We start from the raw sequence: 25,526 nt of genomic DNA on the forward strand, positions 1-25,526 counted from the left end.
TCATGCAAGCAACTACGTGGTTGCGGTCCAGCGAGCGGTCAAGCACGACGGTACTCACGGTGTAGTTTCTTCGTTCCTCGTGGCCGCTTCCTACGATTCACTGAACTTTCGCAATATATTAATATTGGTTCGTCCGTTTTTCAGGATGACGGGCGCGTGTCCCCTGCCGTTTGGTTAGAGCGACGAGACCGCCGCGCGGCATCACGACGAGCCGCTCGAGAGCGCGAGATCGACACCGGCATCTCGGATGGAAGATTCGCTCGGCCGTTCCCGATTGAGCGATCGCGAATTGCCCGAGGAGACGACGAGACGGTGATCATGGTGAGCGCGAGCAGTGTCGTGGCGCATCTCGTCAAGCTGCTGGTGACTGCGGTATGCATGAGACATCTCGCCGAGCCGTACCGGGCGAAGGCCCTGCCGATTACGTGGTCCCTGCGTGCCTTTCGAATCCTCTTCATGCATTCGATCCTGGGGATCTTCAGATTCGGTAAGACTGCGCCTTTCGTGCCTGCGGTGCCTTCGAGACCCGGTTTCTCGTTTTCTGATTGACCGCTAACCAGAGTTGGGCTCTCTGGCTCGTATTCTCGGCTCCCTTTTATCAATAAAAGTGCCTCCAAAAGTGGCCGATAAGTCACTTCTGATAGTCGCTTTTAGAGGCGCTTTTTTCGATAACAGAAGATTCAGAATACGGGCCTTTATCTTTTTCCATGTTGTTATCTAAAGGGCTGTGTCCACGATGCTAAAACTTGAACCAAGCTTGGTTCAAGTTCTAGCATCGTAGACGCAGGCCTTAAAAAGAGACACAAGTCCATTCTGAACCCTCTTTTATCAATAAAAGTAGCTAATAAACCTTCCAATTGGCCACAAGGCACTTTTAGAGGCGCTTTTATCGATAAAAGAGGATTCAGAGTACAGGCCCGAGACTTTTGAACCCTGTCGCCTGCTTACATCCACAGAAAAGACTCCCGATGCTATTACACCTCGACCTATTGTAAAACAGGATCGATAGCGACAACCATATTTATTATTGGCAATGAGAAAGGAATATTTTTATTTTAACGGCAAATTCTTAAACAAAATGATGCTGCTGCATGGATTGCGACACATCGAGAAAAGATTTGCACTAAATGCAAGAATATATGAGCTTAAATTTATATAATATATGAATATATTATAAACCTATGTTACTCTTATCTCTCACAAGCACCAAGTTAAATCTTGTTTAATTCGAGAGAGGAGACTGAAAATTTGTGCTGGGCATTTGATGAAATCTGTTCCAGCGGATTTGGCTATCTGGGAAAATTTCTATTAGCATGTTTCAATGTTTTATTTTATCTCGCTCTTGATTTCTTTTCTTATCGCGGCTGTCGCGATTTTCACGTAATCCTAGAATGAGATGACGACCGATTAGATTGTACACATGTAGCCGCGGCGTTGTTCTTTCAGTTGTGGAATCCCCGGCATATTTGTTTCTCCCAACTCTGCAACATACCTGTGTACTTTTGACAATTTGCTCTTTTTGAATTGCTACCCGTTTCGTTTAAGATGCAATAACTTATAGGTATGGACCACCTAAGATTCCATGTCATAACTTTGGGGGGTCACAGTGAAGAAATGATTGATACAAAATGACACATGGCCACACACGGTATTTAATTTTTGTGTCTAAATCAGGAACGGGAGAGGAAGATGTTTTCCACATTTGCCAACGTTAAGGATTCATGGTAATTCGTGTAAATTATTTGCTATTGTTGGAACACGTGAGGAACTGTCACAAGAACGTATTCAATTGTAAAATGTATTTGCCTTAAATTTAAGAGTTCCACATTTCTCCAAAGTATATTTCGACCAAAGATTAGCGGTATTTTGTATTGCCATTGCCACTTTTACTTCCTTTTGAAAAGATTTTAAGCTACTTTAGACGATGTATCAGTGTATGTACATATATATATGCATTAGAAAATTCTACATTTTACGATTCAGCACCTTGGAAGCTCTCGTCCTCACGTGCATGTTTATCGAAATGTTTTAGCACACATGTTCACGATGATATAAAATTTCTTTGTACTTGATGTGAGTTTTGATGAGCACCACTTATTTCGTTATATCGTAATTTTACTCTCTTTTTTTGGCGTAATATTATTTCTTACATGTTCCAACAATTAACGATCTAATAATTTATAGTATGGTCATGTGATCAAATTACATTTATTTGCGTATACCTTATTTTTTATAAACTATTGCACAGTTATAACATTGAATCTTGTATCCTTTTCAAGTCTTATCTGCTTAAAGTAAAGTTCTCACTTAAATGTATCATGCGTATATATGTTTTTTTCATTGAATAAGTTTCTAATTATTATTTCAATGTTTTAGGAATCCCATTTACTTCGTCATCGACACCTTCAGCAAGATGCTTCCGAAGTTTTTACGATTGGTTTTCCAACGTCATTGAAATCGTTCCTTTGGCACTACTGACGTCTGGTATATTAAGTGCATATCAGATAGATGAAAAGATTCGTATGCTATTACTGTTTCTTGGTACAGTACCGATATTCTTTCCACTAGCGATGAAGCACAAGGAAAGCCAAATCAGGAAGCTACGTTTTTTGACCAATATCACTGTCGTGCTGCAGATATTGGCGATAACGATACTCGGCTTGAAAAACGACAATTATAATGTCATTAGTTTAGTCGCTTCCTATACTTTTGAACGTTTCTTTGTAGAGGAATTTTGCTATCGGTACAATATACCGTATACCGATCTGATGCAGTATTGCATATGCTTTGTGGAAGTTTTTACGGTATCAACGCTGAAGGAATTGTAAGAAATATGAAACTAACTTTGGCTATTCAACGTTCTATATTTCAGACAACTATCATTCGAGATTCCACATACTGTCTGGTCATACGTACTTGATATAAAAAAATGTCAATTCTCAAGGTGGTATAAAAAAGTCTATGCTGTCTATTGGTTGTCGTGTAACAATTGTTCGATAATAGATGACCCTTATGATGTATAACGATAGCGTCAATTTTGCTATCAGCTTGCAAATTAATTAACAACGGAATATAAATTTAAGTGCAATTTTCATATGTAATTTACATGTGTCAGAAAGTATCGCCAATTTATCAAAGCGAGATATAAATTGCAATCTATATGTAAGTAACGTGCGAAAATCGTATCACTCTTTTTATCTCCTTTACATATTTATTTCTACACAGTAAGAAAATGAAATTTGTGATTTTCTTGTAGCAATTTGATACATTTTATACGATACAATTAAGTTTTAGCGAGAAGGAACAGCTTTCTGACACAATTAATATAGTTGATTAAAAAACGATCCGAAGTGTATGCCAAATATCAGGGATTTACCGAGTGCTCTTTTTAATAAACAGGTTAAAAAGGGCGCACGATAAATCATCCATGAATACAATTTGTATAGTCAACTTTTTTACTTGTATAAGACTTGTGTATGGAAAGATAATATTTGGTCGGCCTATTTAAATATTGGAGAAACACGCAAATGATTGCAAGTATGATCTTTTCATAAATAATAACGACTGATGACGATCGTCTAATATTAATATTTAGCAATGTGCAAATATATATTAATTGTTTGTTATCTTGATTTATCATTTAGGCGGAGATTTTTCGTCTAACTAGAAGTTTTAAGAGAACGATCTATTCCGATAACGACACCATCAAAGTACAATTTTCCAACAGAATGGTCGCTCCAGTTTCAAGACTTGCGTACTGTAATTTATATTTACTGCAATTTATATATCAGGATTGTATATCACGACATTTTGTCTATCATATTTTGATATGTGATCTATGGTAATTATTTTCTCCCGCAAGATTTTGCTACGAATTTACCGAAAATGTACCTTGTCTTTTTAAAATATAAAAATTTTTCTTACTAACTTCATCGTAATTATTCATACAGTGTCATCATGTTGCTGAAAAATGTGGTCATATAGTATATATATAAGAATTCTTTATCAATGTCATAAATTACATTGACAAGCTCGTCCACGCTCTAAATAAATGTGATCGTTATCGTCACATTTGTCACTGAGAAGCTATTTATTTGATGTAAAGAGTATATTTTGTGAAATATGGTGGAAAAATTCTACCATTTTCCATGAAAATCGTCGCATTTGTGAAACAGGGTGGAATATAGTTGAGATGATTTTAGAAGCGGCTCTTACTTGTCATGCGCCTATTTATTCTTAGCATCTGTTTCTAGCATCTTCACATTTCGAAGTTACTCGTACAATTGGTGTTCATCGTTACTAACTCATTCGTACATGTGGACACGTTATTCGTATAATTATGAAGCTCATTCGCTTGGAGTTTAAAGATGATATGAGATTTTCACATGCAAGTATATAGCAAGTTCATCGCACAATAAATAATTTATTATCATAGATAACAGTGATGTTTGTACCTTTTTATTGTTTTATTTCTTTGGAAAAAAATTTCTGTTTTTCAGCGTTGAGTGCATTGCAATTGCCAGGATCCCTTACAAAAATAGCGAAGCTGAAGATATCGATGTTATATTCTTATATTATATTGTTTCGTGTAGTCATTGTTATATTCTAAGATCATGTCGTTTTCATTTTGATTGCATATTATACGTCGTATTATTGCCAGAACTAAAGACGATTTCAATTTGCTAATATTTTGATGTTCGGATGATTAATTCATCAAATTACCTAATTACTCAGATTTGGAGATACGAGCTATTCAGACCATAATTCGGATCTTAATCTTTGAAGGGCCGAGTTTATTAAATTGGCTTTAAACCATCTATTACGAGAGATAGAGCGAGAGATAGAACGGGGAAACTAATTGCTCAGCGCTATAGTTAGGATTTATTTAGGCTATTCCCGTTTCTTCCATTCAGCTATTCCTGGCTCTGAAGGAATGTTTTCTACAGCAGAAAATATTACGAAAAGAAATTATTTATTATCTGAGCATGTGAATTTAGTACTTAATTATTTTCAATAATTTTTGAAAATTGTATACTGTCCAAATATAGTCTGTTATTATTACGCGATTCAATAGCGATCTTACAGTAAAGTTACGTCACGCTTTTCATCCGTTTGTCGAATAACTCTTACAGTTTCGATTATAATTTATTAATGATGAGTAATAACAATTCTACTTCTATAATTTCAACGAAGAAATTTAGATCGTAGAACTGAAGTTTTGCCAAGTCTTTTGATATTTGTGCAATTTTATACGATACGTGTATAACGTATCTTTATCATTGTATTTATTCATTTAGCTAATCATATTGCGAGAGAAAGAAAAATCTCAAAATAGCATAGAAAATTTAAGAATTCTTTTTGAATTCTCGAATTATGAAATAAATTCTGTTTTATCCCAGTTCTGTTTTAAAAACATTTCTAAGAATTCACTTTTATATTATCAACTCTGAGTTCTTTATCAAATTTAAAAAAATGTTTTAAAAAAATTCTGTCTCAACACTTACCTATGCTATTTGGGATATTTCAACATTTTTACAAGTACAACAATTTTTCCAGATTGACTGCGAGTAATGATGCAGCAACCAATATTGATATAGACGCATATCATCTGAAGCAGTTTTATCTGCTGAGTGATATAAGACGTACGATTAATAGCTACAATGTGACAACAAGTTTTATTCCAATGCACGAAAACGAGCCTCGTAAAATTCGAATCATTCAATTCAAGTCAACGTTAAACGCGAAATATATAGAATCTGTTTTATATACTTGGCTTCAATAGAGCTAATAAATATCGCCGAGACAAGCAAACAGTTATAATAATATCGTTCTTTCATGTTACAGTTTCGCTTACACTTGAAGGGGAAACTGAAAGGAAGAGTTACGGTATCTAAGAGGTTTCATCGAACTTCATTTAAAAATGATAGTTTTTTTTTATGCTGTTATACATATACTTCACGTACCCAAGCAGAACAAGAAGTTATTTAAAAGCTTCAAGATCATCGAAAAGTAATCATTTCCAGAAAGTCAAGCTGATACTATTTAACTCTTTTACCGGAAGCATAATTTGACTTTTTTATTAGTGTATTTTGGCTCTTACCGAGAGAACGCAAATCGATCGTGCGTGCGAAATGATAAGGATCTCGTAGATATTATTATATTTTACAAATTTGTAAAAATATTTTATTTTTGAGGCATTGATTTTCTGCTGTTCCGTTTAAATATTCAACAGACACAAAATAAAAGCTTTGCCATGCCAATTATATTAAATATGACTTCATAAGATGGCTGTGCTTTTAGTCATTTCGACTTGATTATGACTTCTTCCCGATGAGAATAGAAAAGTCAAAATACTTTAATGTCAACCTGACGTCATATATGTATATTAACTAAATCATGACCGAAACATGAGTATGACGTCAAATTGACATTATTTTGACTTTCCTGTTCCCCTTGGGTTGCACCGCTCGAGTATAACGTGATAACGGTGAACTTATATAGAAAAGATATTTTGAATCGTTTTATAAACGTGGGTCAACTCTCTCCCGAGTTTCTTGTAAGAGATAAAACGTTTTAATTCTCGGAAATGTCCGCGCGTGAAGTTGAGATTGAGAAATCCCGTTAATTTGGTCCACGCGCGCGAGTTGAAATTGCCCCGCAAAATTTGGCACGATAGTGCAATAGCCATCGGATTTGTCTATCTTGGTCGGCCACGCGTGGATACACCAAAAATATTTCTAATAAGACTATTTAGCGTGCGTCACGCGCGGAGACGACTCACACGCGCGATAATATTGTCATAGCGTTGAGTAATTTGTTCCCCACGGCAAATGAATGTTCCATCGGCAACGTCCAACTGATAACTTTGTCAGATAAGAATTTTGGTACTGATCTGAACGCTAGCATTTCTGGTAGATTTTTTTCATGCAGAATTCAAATCCCTCTGCAGAATTTCTGTAGCGTGTCAGGACTTTGAGAAAAACCCAGTTAAATATGCAAAAATGGCAATTCTGATAGCTTTCAGTTCTGTCTATTCCGACATGCTACATTTACGATGGCATTTTGAAGACCTTCCTGAGAGTTTTTGAAATTTTACCATACATTCTACAAGCAAAATGTATGCTAAGTATAATTATTAGTAAAATGTTAAAATTGCAAAAAAGTCCTCGAAATGCCATAATTTTCAGGACAACTTTTGAGACGAACTTCTCTCCGAGTAGTTATCTAACTAATCTAATAACAGAATTTCTTTCAGAATCCCAACGTGCTAGGTGAATTCTACAGACGGATTTGAATTGGGTGCGAACAGTTTTACAAGAAACGATAATAAGCTTGCAGACTAGTGCCAAAAAGAAGAGTCAAATTTTGTTCACGGGTGTAATAGTCTCCGAGCAGCGGAGCCAGTGTAGGAGGAATTTCCTGCTTCTCCCTCACCTGGAAGATACGCGAACGACGGTGATGGATCGTTCACGTGAGGCCGGGGGCGCGAGAGAAGGAGCGGCCCGATATATTTTTACATCGTTCTAGTTGCATGTTAGATAGAGTCGCGTTGTAACGGTTTGCAACCGCAGAACGCGTAGGCGGCGCGGCCTAAGAACGGCAATACGTTGCCCCATTTCGAACTTGGAATACCACCCGGCGGACGATTACACGATGGAATGAGTTGAGCAGAGCCAACTTTCATTTCTGTCTTTACCTCGAATATACCGTTTGGATTTCTTCTATTCGCTTATTTTTATCGCGCAACTATAATGAAAATATCGCTGTATAGTTACGTAAATGCTTTGCAGTTATAATAATAACGTTTCTCTCTCCTTTCCTCTTTCTTTTCATGCCTCCGCATGTACGCGGACGCAAGTACGAATTCATTCATGGATTCACTACCAATAATGCATGCTAATTTCTTGTATCGTTCGTCTGACAGTAATCCGGTACTTTAATCCAGATAGCACAGTTAATTGGCAAAGTATTCAAGCTCTCTCCCTTCCTTAATTGTAATTCTTTGGGAATTTCTAGGAGATAAGAATGACTGGGGAAGTTACATGCGCCGTAAATGAACTTCTGAGGAATACTTTAAGACGAACTGATTGTGCCTGATTCTTGAAGAATTTTTCAGATATTAATTTTTCTAATTCGGCATGTATTCTTTAAAATGAATTCTCCATGAACATATGTTCGTGCTACCTAGAAAAGCATCAACCGTGTCGATGGGTGGATACACTGTAAAAAAATTACATGTAAAATAGTGTAATCTACACTTATTATGTATGTAATTTTACATACTTCTTTTACAATGCAGTTATTGGAAGGTGACGCAAACTTCAATCTTATAATATTTAATCCCTAAATAAACGCCACGTAGGATTAGAGAAAATTCTCGACGTATAGGGCGCATCTTTACATCATCGTGACCGTGAAGCTTGCTAATTTCCCCTTGGCGCGCAAAATCTGTTAGCTGCGTCGAATCTTGTCAATATCGCACGATATAACAGCATTTGTACGACCTTCGTGTAAACGACAACGCGGTGAGGCTGTGGTATTCACTTATAACATATTTCATTTTTCGTCGGCGTCGCCGCTCTATTTTTGCGTACGTCGTCTTTCTAGCTGGTTTAGCAGATGCGGAGAGGAAGTCTTTATACTGGGACGGAAGAACCAATTCTCTCCAAGTCCGCCGTCCGTTCTCCGTCGTGCGCCACTGGTGGTTTTGCCTAATACGGTGTAAAAAGTCCCACGTTAACCATCATGGTAAGAGTTCGCGATATAATCTTAGAAATAGTTTATCGAAAAGAAAACCCCCGAAAATTGAACAGTCGACACTCGTAGGAAAAAGCTATAAATTCCACATTATTTAGAAAGCAGTAATACGTAAACCACTGTAGGTATAAAAAATAATTAAAAGATGATCATAAACGGATTTAGATATCAATAATTGCTAGCATTTACCGTCTTTCTGTATTTTTATACATAAGTAAAAAGTAAACTCAACCAATTCGTGATTCTCCGTTGGACATTCGCAGGAGGAAGACGATCAAAAAGTGGCTGTGATGCGTAAGGCGTTCCAAATGTTCGACACAACGAAATGTGGCTTCATCGAGACATTGAAAATCTCAACGATATTAAATACGATGGGACAATTGTTTGACGATGCCGAATTGAACGCCTTGATCGAGGAACATGTTTCCGACGGTTCCGGCAAAGTGAATTTTGACGGTTTCTGCAAAATCGCGGGTCGGTTTCTCGAAGAGGAGGACGCGGAGGCAATGCAGGAGGAACTGAAGGAAGCGTTTCGATTGTACGACCGCGAGGGTAACGGATACATTACTACGGCTACGTTGAAAGAGATTTTGGGGGCACTCGACGATAAACTTACTAGTTCCGATCTTGATGGAATAATCGCAGAGATTGACACAGATGGTTCCGGTACGGTAGATTTTGACGGTATGTAATATATCCTGCAATACAACATACAGAGTATTAATATATTATATGTATCTATATGTATGTCTAGTAAAATTAAAAGTTAAGTTAAAAAATTAATACAAGTTAATTTTGAACGTAGAGGAAAGTCCCCTATTATGTGGTGTTTTTCTTCTTCTAATGTGAGATAGAGGAGTTGCTGCTAGTGTATATTCTACTGTACATTTTACTAGTAAATCTACGTTTGAAATTAACTTGCATTAATTTTTTAACTCAACTTTTAATTAGTTATTACCTAACTCTGACTATACATACATATATACAACTTATTGTTGAAATGAATGATTGATTTACTGTTTGTCTTAATGAAAATTAAACCTGTTTATAGAATTTATGGAGATGATGACTGGAGAATGATCGTCGTACATGAAAACGACGGCGGATTCACATCGCTCGAAGAAGATCGCCGAGAAGACAATAAACTTTCTTGATAAAATAATAATTCTGCAAAAGACCATAAATTTTATTATCAATAGTTAATCTTAACTTGTGCTTACAATAGGTAAGACATACGAGGAAGCGCATATTTAAGAAAAGAGGAGGATAGGAAGAGAAACCTTACGTTATAAGTAAATATAATATATCTGGAGATTTGCGTTTTTTTTTAGGGCAATTTATTAATTGCATTTGCTACAATAAACTGATAAATCATTTTTTTTACATTGAATGAAAAAATAGTGTTCGCTCAAGCACCGTTCTATCTAACGGTGCCATACATATATTATATTTGATTTATAGGAACATTTTACTGATAGTACACTTCGTTGGTAGGTTGGCCTTCATGATGAATGTGGACGGTGTGAACGTAGACATTAGGGACGGAAAGAGCACCAGTGGTCAAGGGTCTGTCCAACGGGTAACCAAGGGGTTTACCGTCGAGAGAGATAGCGCCACCGATGATCTCAGAGATGTGCTTATTCTGATAGTATTTGCTGACGTATCCGTCCTGTCCTTGATGTCCCTGACCCAAGATACCTTGGAAGCCACCGGCGTGATATTGTCCGCTACCGGTATATCCTACACCATATCCTTGCTGCTGTTGGCTTTGTCCTTGATAGGTAGTGTGGTATTTGCCCTGGATTCCAGACTGAATGCCGCTGTGGACGCCTTGAGTTCCCTGTACTCCGGAATATTGCGTACCTTGGACACCTTGTACACCTGATTGAACTCCTTGGGCTCCATGGATACCCTGCTGCGAGCCATGTACACCAGTTGGTGGTACTCCACCTTGGACTCCTACTGTACTTTGTTGACCATGTTGGTACTGTTGTTGATACTGTTGTCCCTGCTGTCCTTGGTAGATACCCTGAGATTGACCCCATTGACCCCATTGTTGATGTCCTTGGGCATATTGTCCATGTTGTCCATGTTGTCCTTGTTGTCCTTGTTCATAGTATTGACCTTGCGCACCAAAGACATTTTGTCCCTCTCCATAGACCTGTCCTTGGCCTACTTGGTAATGAGAGTGCGTGTACGGGTAGTGTCCATGTTGCTGAGTATAGATGTGAGCATAATGATTCCTTACAGCTGTAAAAAAGAAATTGCTTATTTTTCTGCCATTTATTGAACGACGAGCGGCCTCGTCCCTCTGATATCGACATACCTTGATTCTCTTGCTGACCGGTCGGCAGATTCTCTGGTACAACCTCCACAGTTTGTTTTACACCAACGACTTTGCTACCTTGATGCTGGATTTGCTGGTAGTCCTCGGTGCCGACTACTTGATATTCGCCGTGTTGGTAGGTCTGATATTGCTCCGAGACCACTGGTCCATAAGGCACGTTTTGTTGTCCCGGTTGAGAGATCACAACAAACAGCTGAACTGGGAAACCTTCACCGTGATGACCCTTGGGCAGAGCCAGCCTAGCTGGGAAACCGAAGATCTGGTGTGGCTAAAAAAATATTAACGTTTAACTTTGCATTATTCATTGATAATTGTCGCTGACATATAAGACAGGAAGAGAGAAAAATAATTACCTCGGTGATGTAGTACGGTTCTTGGGCATGGACGGCGTTGTTGATTCCCTGCTTAATATCTTGAACAGACGGGTAGTCGTGGCTCTGGGTTGGTGCCTGTTGAGATTGCCTAGTGATGATATTCTGTCCTTGCTGAACTGTAAAACAGAAAGATTTGCCAATTTATTTAATGAAACAACCAGGGCGTGTATATAAAGATTTGTATATCTCATATGTATATCAATGGGTAATTTAACAATCGAGTACATACGGTCAGTAATGAATTGGTCGAGTTCGACGAATTGGTGCCTGTGGTGAGAAATGCTGATGGGTTTGCCATGGTAGTCGTATTTCGGTCCCAAGTAGACACGGACAACGGCACCGGGAACGTTCTGCTCGCTCTGGACAGTGATCTGGTACTCGTACGGTTTGTGGTCCAATCTCTTCACTTGCGCCTTAATGTGTTGTTGTTGTTGTTGTTGCTGCTGCTGTTGTTGACCTTGCTGTTGTTGGCCGGCTTCGTGGTGAGAAGCTGCGTCGAGATCAACGTAGTAATTGTTGAAGAAAGTCACCAGCGGGCTGATTTCAACGTTCTGGATGCTAACGCCAGGCAGGTGGATGTCGTTGTACTGGTACGCGGGCAACGAGTTCTGGTAATGTTGGAACAACTGGATGACTTTCTGGTAGAGCTGATAGAAGGCTGGATCCTGAACTGCGATTTGTCCCAACTCAAGAACAGAAGGAGTGTAATCGTAGATATTTTCCGCTTCAGGAGCATTACCGAGAAGTTGACGCGCGGCGGCTTGAAGACTGCCATAGTATCTGCAATAGAAAATGTATCGTAAGTATTGCGACATTGGTAAGTGACTAACATTGATCAGTCGAATGAACAGTTGAAAATTCACCTTGGGTTAACACTGCGGCCAGTTCCTTCGATGATTTCTCCAAGAATATTCAAACCTTGCGGCTGATAAAGAGAGAGGAAGGCGCCTTGCGGAGTGATGACATGGCCAGAGTCAATAGCTTCGATCAATCTCTGTTCGATCTTCTGGACAGTATGGACAAGATGGTGGTTGTAGGGGCTAAGCTGCAGATGGTGAGGGCGTCCAGGGAATTCGAGTCCGTTCGTGTGACGGAGGTGCGGTTGATACGGCGCTTGTACGTTGACGTAATCGGTGTGATGGATTGGGCCCAGTCCGTTTGCGAGACGGTTCAGTTCATAATGAGCCAGCAGTTGTTGGTGGAGATAATAGTAGATAGATCCGTGGCCAATATGACCCTCCTGATTCTGAACACCTTGTTGTTGGTATGGCGGAGGCACTTGCTGTCCGTGCTGATGTTATATTTAAAGAATATTAATATAGAAAACATGATTTTTAATGAAAGAAACTAATCTATTTTTCTCCTACATGAAAGATTGTTTTGCAATTATACCTTTGTATTAAATGAAGTATGTACTCACTTCCGACAGGTATCCAGCGAGATTCACGTAGCCGTAGTAGTTTGAGAGGCCGACGTCTTGCGTGAAGTAGGAGAGTTGTTGCTCACTGCCGGACAATTGGGCGGAATAGTTGACGGGGATTACAAGTTGGTTCCAGTTGACACCTTGTGCAATAGCGTTCTGGGCTTCCTGGATCACTCTAGCATCAAAGTAGTGCTGAGGAATGATTTCGTACCAAGGCGGCAGAATGAGACCCTGAGTCTCAGGATGCTGAAGAACGGCTCCAATGAAAGCCTTGATAAACTGTCCTTCGTTAACGTGGACGCGGGCCCATGCGGCGGTTGCCAGGAAAGTCTGGTAGGTCTTGGCGCCTAATAAGACTCTGTGCAGGAGGGAGACTTCTTTGCGAAGCTGGCTGACGGAACTCGAATAGGCGGTGCCCTTTGGCTGAACCAGACCGGCCTGTACAGCACCCGCATAGTACTTGACAAGGATCGGATTTTCATATTGCTGGTAGTTGTTCTGGATGTCATAGGTGGTACCAAGGATCTGCAGCTGCTCATTCGGGATTTCTTGGGTAATGTGTTGCAGCAATAGTATTACGTCTTGTTGTTTCTTCAAAAGATCTTGGTCAGCTAAAAGAGAATTAAAAAAGCGGTTGACTTTAGTCGCGTTCCACGAATTGACACAATAATATTAATATTCCGCGACATTAACTACTAGGTATTTGCATGTATAAAACGCTTAGTAAAATATAAATGGTATAAAATATTAGGGACGATAGAAGCGGTGGTAATTTTTTTGCAAAAGTTATACAACCTTCGGTTTTTTAAGAAATAGAGAGCGATATATAAACAGAGCAAGATAGAGCTAGAAAGAACATAGTAACCCGAAGGAATAGCAATTACTTACCAGCATGTTGTTTCAGCTGCTGTTGCTGCTGTTGGGGTAGAGCCGCCCCAAAAGCTGCCAGAGCCAGTAGAACGATCGCGCACCTCATTGTGATGCTGTTAATGCCGTTTGCCGCATGCTGTCCATCGAGCGATGCGAGTCTTTTATACCAAAATCGTATCGAACAAAAGCATTATCGGTGGCGACCCATTGACCTACCACCGTGCAAGATTCCACTGTCTACGCGATACCCCTTGTTATTTCGGACAGATCGAAAGTTAATCGAAGGTTAATGATAAAAATTCTTTTGGGCGAGACAAAGTTGCAACATCAGTTACGGGATCGGAGTTTTGTAATTGCCTTCATTTTTGCTAATTTTGTTCTCTTTAATTCTACCGCTAACACTTGCATTTTTAAGCAGATATAATTTTTCTACTTGTACATACAAATATACAATTTCTGTGAAAGTAAAATCACACTCCGTTAAAACAAAAGCGAGATATAAGAGATTCCGGAAAACTCGTCCTGTTTGTATAAATATTTCTGAAAATCTTATTCAAATATATCACGAGACACGGTATGTGTCTCGCGCCAAGTGTAAGCGTAGCTAGTACACGCGTGCGAGACCGACCGTGTATATTCTATACATTAATATATGATTTTATATATAACTGATATATCTTTAAATAATTTAAATAAGCATAAATTAATCCAAATCAATTCCGAAAAATTTATTTTTATTTGCAATTTTGTATAATTAAACGTGGAGAATATAAAAAAAATTTGAGTAAGGAATTTCTTTCATCTCTCGATATATCGTGAGAATTAAAACAAATAATTTGCAAATAAAAATAGTTTTATATTATGCAAAAAGGTATATAAAAATTCTATAAGTCCTATAAAGCCCTAGCGTGATCACCGGCTTCGTAAATTTTATTTACAGCTTTACTTATAGCTTTATTTATAGATATTTATTAATTATTTATAGATAGCTTTACATAAATGTAGTGCTATCGATTCCTTTTAACTGCTGTATTCTTAGTTAGGAAAGCAATAAGATTAAAGTGTCATGAAATGAATAGCTGTATCGATATAAGACATAACACAGAATTCATAAAATTGCATAAAGTTGCACGCATTAATCACGATTAAACTTAAAAAACCGACAAATAATCGGCGCACAGTTGGAATCTGGAAACAGTATATAAAAATTTACGCATATAGTATTAGACCGAGATCCAGTCTGACCGCAGATGGTTTTTGTAATTAAATAGGTAAACCTCAAAAACTTCTTTTAAGATACTCAAATATAAATAACATTTTAGTTATATACGTATATAAATCTATTATATAAATTTATAATTTACTGTTTACACAAATAAACAGTAAATATTACATTTTAATTAGCTATTGAATTAGAATTGTTGAATAATATCTGTAGTAAATAATTTAATACTAAAACGTATGGCAATATTTGTTACTTCACGTGCTTCACTTATCTGATATGTGCTTCAAACTTTCCATACGTCAATGTGTGATAATCGGTTATCATCTCGCGCACATATGTATTAGTCTGATGTAATTTATGTGTTATTCAATACTACATTGAGGCATTCTAATTTTTTTTCAAACACATACAAATTTTTTAAATATATCATAATTATGTTGAATTATTTTTTAACAAATAAAGAACTAGTTTTTAATAAATAAATTTTTGAGACATTACTACATTAATTTATAAGAATGCAACATATCTTTATACATGAATGTAATCCAATTTTTTATAAATATTTATTTAATTTTACAACAATAACTTGTTTTTGTATATAATATATACAATAATTTTGTTAGATTTTATTATTATTTTTGAGATAAGCACTTCAAAAATCATCAAGTATTTTAAAAGGCTATTTTAAGAACATAATCTGAACTGTTTATTTTACTGCACACATTTCCATTTATCGTTTTTGAAGTATACTTATATTTAGCGTAAAGAACGTTTAAAGATTATGAGCAATGCCGAGTTATCAGGTTATCTATATTTGTTCTTTCCTTGCAATGAAGTTGTGATAAACTTTAACTTGATATTTTATCCATCATTAACTATGGAAAAGAATAAAATCTTGAAATATCATAGATTAAAATAGATGTAAAATAAATTTCTATTAATATATAGAAACGGAGTGTAATTGAAATGATTTCGTACGAACGGAAAATTTTCAGGATTTAAAGTAAAAATGGATAAGAAATCGAGAGGTGTCCACCAAGTGGATGAAAATGTTATGCCGTTTCAAAGGTAAAATGCGAAATTGAGTTTGAACCGCATAAAAGTACCCGGATTACCGCCATTTTCTTTAGTACAGCCGGAAACCTCATGCGACGCAAGTCCGGAGTCCGAGATAGCAGTCTAGTTTAGTATAGTCATCTGTGGAGCTAGTGCGTGCATGCCCGTCCCTACTTTCCTATGTCTGTCCATGGTCGTGTGCTGTTGACTTTAATCTCATCGATTTGAGCGAGTGGAACTGAGCACTGACCTATTTACTATTGAGAGTACTCGGCATTACTTGAACGCAGTATTACGGTGGCGAGTTAATATATTGCGTTGAATTGCATATTTGTCGATGTTTGCCAGCGCATGCACATAGAAGAGGAGGAAAATCATAAATTGTAACATAAAAATATGGCTACCATGGGCGAGCCTCTTACTCTAGCAAGAGGTAAATTTTTACTAATCAAGTTTCGATTATACAAATGTATTATTTCATTATGTAAATGTCGAACGACGATTATTTTAGCGCCTGTTCCAATAAGTTGCATAAAATTTCACCCTTTTTCCTTGCAGATGTCAAGAGGTCTATAGAATTGTTAGATAAACTGCAAAAAGGTAGGCAGTTGTGGAACAAAGCATTTCGTATATTTTGACAATAATTGTTTGTAAAAACATTGGCCAGATCGTTAAATCTTGTGAAATAATTGTTTTTTTAGGAGGAGAGGTTCCCACAACAAAATTGGCAGCGTTACAAAAAGTATTACAAAGCGATTTTCTCAGCGCGGTACGGGAGGTATACGAGCATGTATACGAGACTGTTGATATTCAGGTTAGAATACGAGCGACAAATGACCAATGTTTCAATTTAAGGCCCGGTTTACAATGAGTTGTTAGTCAGAAGTCGGAACTCTATGTCGGTCCTTTTTCTTCCACCCACAGGAAGAAAGAGGATCGACGTGCAGTTCTGACTTTGACTAACGACTAACAACTCATTGTAGACCGGGCCTGATAGATTCTCTTTATTCGTAGTCGTAATTACAATCAGTAATGACTATTTGTTTCAGGGTTCACAGGACGTACGGGCGTCTGCGACAGCGAAAGCGACCGTCGCCGCATTTGCGGCTAGCGAGGGTCACGCGCATCCACGCGTGGTCGAATTACCGAAAACTGAGGAAGGACTTGGCTTCAATGTAATGGGGGGTAAAGAACAGAACTCGCCGATTTATATATCTCGCATTATCCCTGGCGGTGTCGCCGACAGACACGGTGGCTTAAAACGTGGGGATCAACTTTTGTCCGTTAACGGAGTGGTTAGTAGACGTTCCTGCCGCTTTTATTTGTCGAAGATAAGTATTTTATAATGATGAGATAATTTCGTTTTAGTGCGTCGAAGGTGAGAATCACGAAAAGGCGGTTGAATTATTGAAGCAGGCACAAAATTCCGTCAAGTTAGTAGTTCGTTATACTCCACGTGTGCTCGAAGAAATGGAATTACGTTTTGACAAACAGCGGGCTGCCCGTAGACGTCAGCATATGCAATAAATATTATAAGTGCAAAATATTTAATTCACTAAAGACAAATTTATCGACTATGATTTATCTATACATCTATACATTTAAACTATTTATGCTCTATATAGTTATAACTTAGCTAGCGTTCAACATTCTAATAATTATATTCATATTCTCATTCATTAATAAATGTGACCCACATACTCTGGTTCTTTATGCTCAATTCTTTATACTACGTTTATGTGATTAATTTTTAAATACGTATTCCAATGTTCGAATATTTAATAGATTATATTGCTAACGCTGCGTGCAAATTTGAAAATTTTATCATTTGTTATACGAATAATAAGTCACTTGAAAACTATAATGTATGAATGAACTGATAAAAAGAAAACCAGTAGAGGTGATATAAAAATGTCCTCCAATAATTGACCTAATTACCTAATAAGAAAGTAGTTTTATATTTCTATTCTTAATAAATAATGTAATTACTAACAAAATAAAAAACTAATATGTTTATACAAAACTTTTGTCTCAGCAATTGGGAAAACAATACTAGTTGTACCAGTTATTGAACTAAAAAGCGAAAATGATACAAATTCAATGATTGTATGCGCATTAAATGATACTTTTAATTAACATATTTTTACCGAATTTTCAAAATTTTTTTAGAGATTTAGAAATACTGAATACGAATATAGATACTAATGTCTTAAGTATTTTAAGAGAAATGACCAATGGCTGTCGAGAAGGTAAGCAGCCATTTTGAAATTACACATCAACTTTTCTCTCATTGGTCTATTCAGAACAATGTCGGGTGCGCAGAAGGGACCGACGCAAAATGAAACGAATGGAGGGGTGGATCTACTAGTTATTCTATGATTATACTACATGCACATGCAGCTATGCAATTTTGTGTGAGATGGCCCTAAAGCGGGGAGCACACACTTTTGCATAAGTGCACAAGCATATGCATAACGAATTTGATTGGTCTATAAGCAAATGCACAAGGAAATGGACCAATCAAATTCGTTATGCATATGCTTATGCATTTATGCAAAAGTGTGTGCTCCCCGCTTAAGGGTCTATGGGCCATTGCACACAAAATTGCATAGCTGCATGTGCATAGCATAAGACTATCTGGACCAATGAGCATGTTATGTAAATCAATATGACGACTTATAGCGTTTTCGATTTGCTGACTCGACCCGACTCCGAGTCAGAAAATCGAAAACGCTATAAATGTTCGATGTTGATTGGCTTAAACAGTTTTCATGCTGTGCGCATGCAGCTATGCAATTTTGTGTACGATGGCCCTCATTTGTTTTGTTTTGCGCCGATCCTGTTTGCGCATCCGCCATTATCTTGGTGTGGCCAATGAGATGTGTGAAAGGATTTCACACACCAAAGTAATGGCGGAATACCACACGATCGAAACCGAAAAGATCAAAGGGCCGACGGAGAGTGGGAGTACTAGTTATATTACTGTGCTATTACTCTAATCAGTCGCGTTAGCACAGGGGCTCGATTCTTGAATTTGTTCGAAGGAGAAACGCATGCGAAAATTCTGCTCTTACAGAAAAGTTGCAAGTTGATTGGCTATTCGCATGGCTTTAATCAATCGACTTTCAACTTTTCTGTCAGAGCAGAATATTCGTATACGTTTCTTCTTGGAATGATTTCGAGAATCGGGCCCCTGAGCCACGCGTCGTTCCCTCATGTAAACCGGACCATTGTAGGTCCACGAACGTGGCTGCGTGGAAAGACGCCCTAATAGCGGCAGCGCGAAACGCGCCCATGGCACCGGAGGGTTTCCGGTCTAGATTTTTCAAGTTCGCGGCGGGTTGCCGGCTGCCATCTTGCACCTCGCTCGTTTGAGAAGCCGGCCGCCCTAAAAAATCTGGAGTTTCACGCGTTCGCGCAGCCTTAGCAACTCCGCGAGTGAGTTACGTGCACTCGCAACGAATCCGGGAATCTGTCGTGTTTAATCCGATCAAGATTCGGGCTCGGAATGCTTTAGGTGAGTACGAAATTAGCCTACATCAATTCCGCTGACCGCGATGGCGTGTGATTTACTGGGTACATGTGTATACGTGCCCCCGTGCCTCTTGCATACTTTTGCGCGATGTTGCCCCGTCGGCCGGTAGTTCGTCCCTCCCGCGATTCACGCGGCTCGACCGGTCGCGCCCGCGGGAGAAATTCCATTTTGACGCGTGTGACTCGCCTGCCCCCCCGCCGAAACTCCAAGTACACCTCTGGACACGTCCGGAATCCTGGCGTTACAATCGATATACGAAATAATGTGTCGAGATAACGTGCTCTCTCTCTTGATTGCATTCCAAAAAAAAAAAATTCAGATTTGCATTCCCGCCCGCGTATTTCTTGTCGCGCCTCTGCCCCCTTTTGTGAGTTTACAATAGGCTCGCGCTTTTAACGTATAGCCTTTTCATCGCAGCAAATCTGCATCTGTGCCTAAAGATTTTGGATCTTCTTCGTATCTTTCGAATGTATTGCGTGTGCGTTTCTAATATATCTTTAAAATAAGGGTGTACATTTTTTAGAATCTTGTACTTTATATTTATATATATATATGTATGTATGTACGTATATCATTTCTCACGATTTTATATATATATATATATATGTATAAATCATGATATATATGTATATAAAATTGATGATAACCACTAAGCCAACTACTGTTGGGTAGTCTACTCTAGCTACTCAGTTAATTTCATGTTAGAATTATTCCTGATATTTTCTGCTGGTACAAAATACTCAATGGGATTGTATGAATTGCCTAGGTTTATTACTGTTCTCACATGCACATAGTTGGATAGGCAAGGGATTTAAAGTCTCTAATAGCTGTAAGATTGGAATAGACAGTCGAGATAATATACCGATCAACAAGACGCTTATCGATAATAATACTTCTGAGAGAATGGCTTTACCAAGTAGAGCACGTGTCTACGCCGATGTAAATTCACATAAACCAAGAGAGTACTGGGATTATGAATCTTACGTTGTCGATTGGGGGTAAGAATGATCGTGACAATGATACTGCCCGCCGTTGTGATATGTTATCTTTCACTCACCCTTCTATGTATATTTCTTGACGTAGGCAACAAGATGATTACCAGCTAGTGAGGAAATTGGGTAGGGGTAAATATAGCGAAGTATTCGAGGCCATAAATGTTACAAACAATGAGAATTGTGTTGTAAAAATATTGAAGGTACGACAACTGCATTACGTATCATAAGTATCGACTAGAACGGCGGAATGCTGAGGCAGCATGATTCACGGTACTGTTATTAATGCCACTTTATTTGTTGTAGCCCGTGAAAAAGAAGAAAATAAAAAGGGAAATAAAAATTTTAGAAAACCTTAAAGGTGGGACCAACATAATTACACTCCAAGCAGTTGTCAAAGATCCAGTTTCAAGGACACCGGCACTGATTTTCGAACATGTGAACAACACAGATTTCAAGCAATTATACCAGACGTTAACTGATTACGACATAAGATACTACCTCTACGAATTATTAAAAGTGCGTGTATTGTTAAGTGCAATGAAGTGAACCAAATATCAGTCGATAGTGAACGTCGAGATTATTATTTTGATAGCTGTGGGTGTATATCATGGGTCCGAGAACGAGTTAGCATATATTGAATTGATATACTTTTATTATTTTCACTAATATCAAAGACTTGTTGCTTTAGTTTTGCCTTATGCAACAGCACTTAAAGCATCTATGCGTTTATGCATCTATGCAAGATGTCTCAATCTTGAAAGTAAAAGTTGTTACACGTGTTCCGTCTTTAAAGCTGTAATGTTTAAAAGAGATTATTTGTTCGTAGAGTTTGGATTAATCTATGCTTTTTGTAACAAAATAATTTCAATATCTCAGAATCTCGAATTAATTTATATTTGAATTGACATTTACATAAGTGTCTAATGGTCTTACGTCTATCTTATCCATTTTTATTACAATTTAGAAGAGCCTTCAAAATATATTTCACGTAAAGATGGAACCTGTAAATAAAAGAACTTTGATTTTTCTATGGGCCTGTGTCCACGATGCTGGAACTTGGTCCAAGTTCTAGTTTCGAGAAATGTATAGCCAATCAACTTGCAGCTTTTCCGTACAAGATGCAGGTTGATTGGCTACATATTTCTCGGAGCTAGAACTTGGACACAGTTCTTGGATCGTGGACACAAGGCTTAAGAGTGCATCAATAAGTTGTAACATTTCAATATTTTTTTAACTTTTGGACGTATGAATATTGGTTGTGCGATTATTGAAGTGGATTGACTGATACACCATCTCATCAGACAGAGACGAGAATATTGTAATGTTTAATAATTATTTCCGTTTTGTTCCCACATAGGCACTAGACTATTGTCATAGTATGGGAATTATGCATAGAGATGTGAAACCGCACAATGTTATGATAGATCATGAAAATCGAAAATTACGATTGATCGACTGGGGACTAGCTGAGTTTTACCACCCTGGTCAAGAATACAATGTACGAGTAGCTTCCCGCTATTTTAAAGGCCCGGAATTACTCGTAGATTATCAAGTAGGTATTTTGCAACATCAAAATGTAATGGAACAAAGAAAGGCAAAGAAATTGGGGAAATGAAGAGAAAGAGGAAGTAGTGGAAAAATAATGATACGAATTATTTCAACGAAAATCTATCATTAAAAGGTACATACGTATGTGTGATATATTATAAAATGTAAATGTTTTGCAGATGTACGATTATTCATTAGATATGTGGTCTTTGGGTTGTATGCTCGCTAGTATGATATTCAGGAAAGAACCGTTTTTTCACGGACATGATAACTACGACCAGCTAGTTCGAATCGCAAAAGTTCTGGGAACTGAAGAACTGTTTGAGTATCTTGACAAATATCATATTGAGCTAGATCCTCGCTTCAATGACATTTTAGGCCGACATTCGCGTAAGCGTTGGGAGCGCTTTGTACATTCGGAGAATCAACATCTAGTGTCCCCGGATAGTTTGGATTTTCTTGACAAACTCTTACGCTATGATCATTACGAGAGACTAACTGCGCGCGAGGCAATGGAACATCCTTATTTTTGTAAGCATGCACCGATGTAATGCATCTTTCTTCAAATATTCTTTAGAATATTTGTTTGAATTTATATTTATTATCTTGCAACGTATTTAAAAATTGAAAAAAGTAAAAGGAAATTATATTAAAATATAATATATACATTTATACGCACCGCATTTATATCTCGTTCAGCGTGACATTGCACCGAGTATATCCTCTATGTATGTGGAAGCGTGTGTACTTGTCTAATTATATTTTCTTCTATTTTAGATCCCATAGTAAAAGAACAGGGTCGTTTGAGCATGGTGTCATCATCACCTACTCCCATGGCAGGCTCAGTGCCTGTAGGTGAGTAGCGGCCCAGGTAATGTCACCACCTTAACCTACCTCTAACTCTATATTAATTGATATAACATAATTAACTTATATATTGACAAGTTTAATATTGTAAAATATGTTTTTCTTATTTCTTCGAGATATACGTTTTTAAATATGTATCTTTTTTTTCTAAAATTGTTATGCTCAATATTTTATATCTATCATTATGGTTAATATAATAATAATAAATAATATAACAAGCAAAACGAAACGAATACATTAGCATATATAAATTTTTATGCCTGAAACTATACGCTGGGATGTAGTCGCAAATGTGGTTTGCACTTTACATTGGAATATAATCTGTATTTAAGTAAGATAAAAAAGTGTAAGTTGTAAATACATTACAAATAGAAAATATTGATTATACATACATATATACTGCTTATTTGCTACATTAACTAATTTCATATGTTAATTGATATAATAAATGACAAACCGGACCAACGTATAAAAGAAGTTAATCCCCAAAATAAAATAAAGTTTTTCAGGACATTGTAAACGATTTAAAAAAATATTGTATTTCGGGTAAAATTCTTGAAACTTCTTAATAGAATACTAAAAATTTGCATAGCTGTGAAGGCTACGTAGATGAAAACAGGATTTAGCTTTATAGGCTAAAGCAGACTGTAAAAAGTAAAAGTTATGTGATTTTTTATTGATATGAATATCGGGATATATTGTGAGTTTTAATAAGTGATTGTTTTCGAAGAAACAATGTCATAACCATTTATTTCCAATTAATGAAAATTTCTTGTATTCTGCTGCGTTCAAATTTTTGGTCGGTATATACAAATGTATATACCGTGTATGCACATATATAGAAGTACACAGTGATAATATTTAAAAAACAATTGTATAATTTTAGCGCATTCTGTATTGTAAGTCGCTTCAAACTCCCGTTTATCATGTATAGCTATTGTTTAAAAGTATTAAGCTAATCAGAAAATGCTGTTGAAATAGAAAGTATATTATACATATAATATCAATACTACATAAGCGGATACTTTTTAAAACGCATGATTTACTCCAATTTGCTTTGAAATTAAGCAAGATAATAGACATCGGATATATTCGTGCGTAAATCGTGCAACATGTTGATATAGTTAAAGGTCCTGTGTCAAAGAGACTTTTTAACTAGCAGATTATTACAGATCTTCGTGGCGTAACAATGAGCAGCGTACCGGTTCATGGGACAAACGGATTGGAAAGCATGGAAGAAATTGGAAGTGGGTGTTTGACCCTTTCAGAAGAAATGCCTCAACTCTTATAAATTCAGCAATTCTGAATAGCAATTGTCAACCGAGTCCCAATCCACCACAGAATATAATGATACAACAGCAGATATTTCGTATCGCCAAGTATATTCTTCTCTGCACGAAAATTATTCTGGTTTGTAGCAACGGCTTCATCAATTTCATCATAAAGACTGAAATATCTCATTTTACTGTATTTCCTTTAAAAACGTACAATTATTCAAAATTTACAATGTACTTAGAGAATCACGGGATATTAGGATTCTGGCGTAAAATTTGTCACGTGAAGATACAGGCTCCGTCCATATTGGACGCCGATGTGCATGTGATGTCGAAGATAGCGCATTATGATCTGCAATGCGCTCTCCTATCTTCACTAATTTTTCCGATGTTACTATTCTTATCTTGTTTTTGGCAGATCTGTAAATGCATAGAGATGCAGCTAGATTCTTCATTTTCACTTGAAAGTTGATTACTCGAGGTTACACATGATGCGCGCGGTGGCGAAGACTTTGAACAATCACCCTTGTTCGCACTCACACACATGATACTCGTACACAACGACACGCAACAAACATATATACAGTCACATTTATACACATACCTTACATCATTCAGTTTAGTACTTTTAACAATAATAAAAATGTTCGTTTATATCTGATGCAACAATAGTTGAATAAAAATGTTTGTTATAGCCAAGTATACACTCTTTGTGCTCTGTGAATACCTGCTCTGCGTAACCAGCGATACTTCCGCCGCTATTATTCGATAAAAATGCAAACAAATTAATCTAGAGGTGCGACATAAGATAAATTTCACACACATATTTTTGTTGTAGTTTTATACGATACATGCTTCGATTTCTATTAGAAGGGAATTGATATGAATAGAAGCAGGTTGCGCGGTAAATTTCATTAGTTACCGCATGTAAATTCACAAGCACTTTAAATCAACACTTGGCACAAAACCTGCAAACATTGATATATATATATATATATAATAAAATAAAAATTATTTATATATATATACATACACACACGAAACAACATGCTAGTTTAAAACAAAATATGTATGTATATTTGTAAACTCGATCTCTGTGCGCTGATCAATCTTACGCCAATAACTTACACCATAAAAAGATTTACTTTCCGTGGTTATACGCAATTGCCAGTATCTTTGTTATGCATTGAACACGTGAATTATTCTATATAAATATGTAAGGTCGATTCACATAATGTACATTCGAGAGGATTTG

At 37.1% G+C, this 25,526-nt stretch overlaps 5 protein-coding genes across 8 annotated transcripts; 4 read left to right on the forward strand and 1 right to left on the reverse strand.

Moving 5' to 3' along the window:
- Nucleotides 1-6: 6 nt before the first annotated feature.
- On the forward strand, nt 7-3,927 carry LOC105568257. Of its 3 annotated transcripts, XR_001009425.1 has the most exons (4): nt 7-59; nt 145-487; nt 2,377-3,537; nt 3,645-3,927. XR_001009425.1 is itself a non-coding variant. In XM_012023760.1 (3 exons), exons 2-3 carry the CDS (start codon nt 319-321, stop codon nt 2,826-2,828), a joined length of 621 nt encoding a protein of 206 aa, XP_011879150.1. In that variant the 5' UTR covers nt 7-61; nt 145-318; the 3' UTR covers nt 2,829-3,927. The 3 variants fall into 3 exon arrangements, 2 of the variants coding, with proteins under 2 accessions (XP_011879150.1, XP_011879151.1); XM_012023760.1 differs by having other exon boundaries at nt 7-61; nt 2,377-3,927; XM_012023761.1 differs by having other exon boundaries at nt 7-50; nt 2,377-3,927.
- An 81-nt stretch (nt 3,928-4,008) lies between these two features.
- On the forward strand, nt 4,009-10,069 carry LOC105568259 (troponin C). The gene is made up of 5 exons (XM_012023763.1): nt 4,009-4,387; nt 7,256-8,525; nt 8,608-8,748; nt 9,021-9,441; nt 9,809-10,069. The coding sequence occupies exons 3-5, from the start codon at nt 8,746-8,748 to the stop codon at nt 9,835-9,837; spliced, it is 453 nt and encodes a 150-aa protein (XP_011879153.1). The 5' UTR covers nt 4,009-4,387; nt 7,256-8,525; nt 8,608-8,745; the 3' UTR covers nt 9,838-10,069.
- Nucleotides 10,070-10,112: 43 nt separating this feature from the next.
- On the reverse strand, nt 10,113-14,348 carry LOC105568258 (hexamerin-like). Its single transcript, XM_012023762.1, has 7 exons — nt 13,790-14,348; nt 12,899-13,512; nt 12,342-12,769; nt 11,708-12,258; nt 11,458-11,594; nt 11,084-11,372; nt 10,113-11,007 (listed from the first exon to the last, which is right to left on the reverse strand). Exons 1-7 carry the CDS (start codon nt 13,875-13,877, stop codon nt 10,226-10,228), a joined length of 2,889 nt encoding a protein of 962 aa, XP_011879152.1. The 5' UTR covers nt 13,878-14,348; the 3' UTR covers nt 10,113-10,225.
- Nucleotides 14,349-16,163: 1,815 nt separating this feature from the next.
- Nucleotides 16,164-17,964, forward strand: LOC105568260 (protein lin-7 homolog C). Its single transcript, XM_012023764.1, has 5 exons — nt 16,164-16,485; nt 16,611-16,652; nt 16,754-16,866; nt 17,102-17,347; nt 17,421-17,964. Exons 1-5 carry the CDS (start codon nt 16,449-16,451, stop codon nt 17,577-17,579), a joined length of 597 nt encoding a protein of 198 aa, XP_011879154.1. The 5' UTR covers nt 16,164-16,448; the 3' UTR covers nt 17,580-17,964.
- A 1,389-nt stretch (nt 17,965-19,353) lies between these two features.
- Nucleotides 19,354-24,247, forward strand: LOC105568261 (casein kinase II subunit alpha). Of its 2 annotated transcripts, XM_012023766.1 has the most exons (8): nt 19,354-19,569; nt 20,354-20,585; nt 20,671-20,782; nt 20,886-21,098; nt 21,940-22,134; nt 22,310-22,661; nt 22,908-23,001; nt 24,170-24,247. In XM_012023766.1, the coding sequence occupies exons 2-7, from the start codon at nt 20,491-20,493 to the stop codon at nt 22,991-22,993; spliced, it is 1,053 nt and encodes a 350-aa protein (XP_011879156.1). In that variant the 5' UTR covers nt 19,354-19,569; nt 20,354-20,490; the 3' UTR covers nt 22,994-23,001; nt 24,170-24,247. The 2 variants fall into 2 exon arrangements, with proteins under 2 accessions (XP_011879156.1, XP_011879155.1); XM_012023765.1 differs by lacking the exons at nt 19,354-19,569; nt 24,170-24,247 and adding an exon at nt 23,282-23,455 and having other exon boundaries at nt 20,165-20,585.
- Nucleotides 24,248-25,526: the final 1,279 nt, after the last annotated feature.

The sequence above is a fragment of the Vollenhovia emeryi genome, unplaced genomic scaffold (genome assembly GCF_000949405.1).
Source record: "Vollenhovia emeryi isolate VEMERY1.0 unplaced genomic scaffold, V.emery_V1.0 DF939130.1, whole genome shotgun sequence".
In the NCBI taxonomy this organism is placed as follows: domain Eukaryota; kingdom Metazoa; phylum Arthropoda; class Insecta; order Hymenoptera; family Formicidae; genus Vollenhovia; species Vollenhovia emeryi.

Excerpts from the sequence above, each read along its gene's own strand:
- LOC105568257 (XM_012023760.1), top strand. The coding sequence starts at position 319 with ATGGTGAGCGCGAGCAGTGTCGTGGCGCATCTCGTCAAGCTGCTGGTG. Across the intron at positions 488-2,376 it reads CCTGGGGATCTTCAGATTCG|GAATCCCATTTACTTCGTCA; the intron begins GTAAGACTGCGC and ends TCAATGTTTTAG.
- LOC105568259 (XM_012023763.1), top strand. Across the intron at positions 9,442-9,808 it reads CGGTACGGTAGATTTTGACG|AATTTATGGAGATGATGACT; the intron begins GTATGTAATATA and ends ACCTGTTTATAG.
- LOC105568258 (XM_012023762.1), bottom strand. The coding sequence starts at position 13,877 with ATGAGGTGCGCGATCGTTCTACTGGCTCTGGCAGCTTTTGGGGCGGCT. Across the intron at positions 12,259-12,341 it reads GGCCGCAGTGTTAACCCAAG|ATACTATGGCAGTCTTCAAG; the intron begins GTGAATTTTCAA and ends TTTCTATTGCAG. Across the intron at positions 11,008-11,083 it reads CGGTCAGCAAGAGAATCAAG|CTGTAAGGAATCATTATGCT; the intron begins GTATGTCGATAT and ends TCTTTTTTACAG.
- LOC105568260 (XM_012023764.1), top strand. The coding sequence starts at position 16,449 with ATGGCTACCATGGGCGAGCCTCTTACTCTAGCAAGAG. Across the intron at positions 16,653-16,753 it reads GTTAGATAAACTGCAAAAAG|GAGGAGAGGTTCCCACAACA; the intron begins GTAGGCAGTTGT and ends TTGTTTTTTTAG. Across the intron at positions 16,867-17,101 it reads ACGAGACTGTTGATATTCAG|GGTTCACAGGACGTACGGGC; the intron begins GTTAGAATACGA and ends TATTTGTTTCAG.
- LOC105568261 (XM_012023765.1), top strand. The coding sequence starts at position 20,341 with ATGAATTGCCTAGGTTTATTACTGTTCTCACATGCACATAGTTGGATA. Across the intron at positions 21,099-21,939 it reads ACCTCTACGAATTATTAAAA|GCACTAGACTATTGTCATAG; the intron begins GTGCGTGTATTG and ends GTTCCCACATAG. Across the intron at positions 22,135-22,309 it reads AATTACTCGTAGATTATCAA|ATGTACGATTATTCATTAGA; the intron begins GTAGGTATTTTG and ends AATGTTTTGCAG.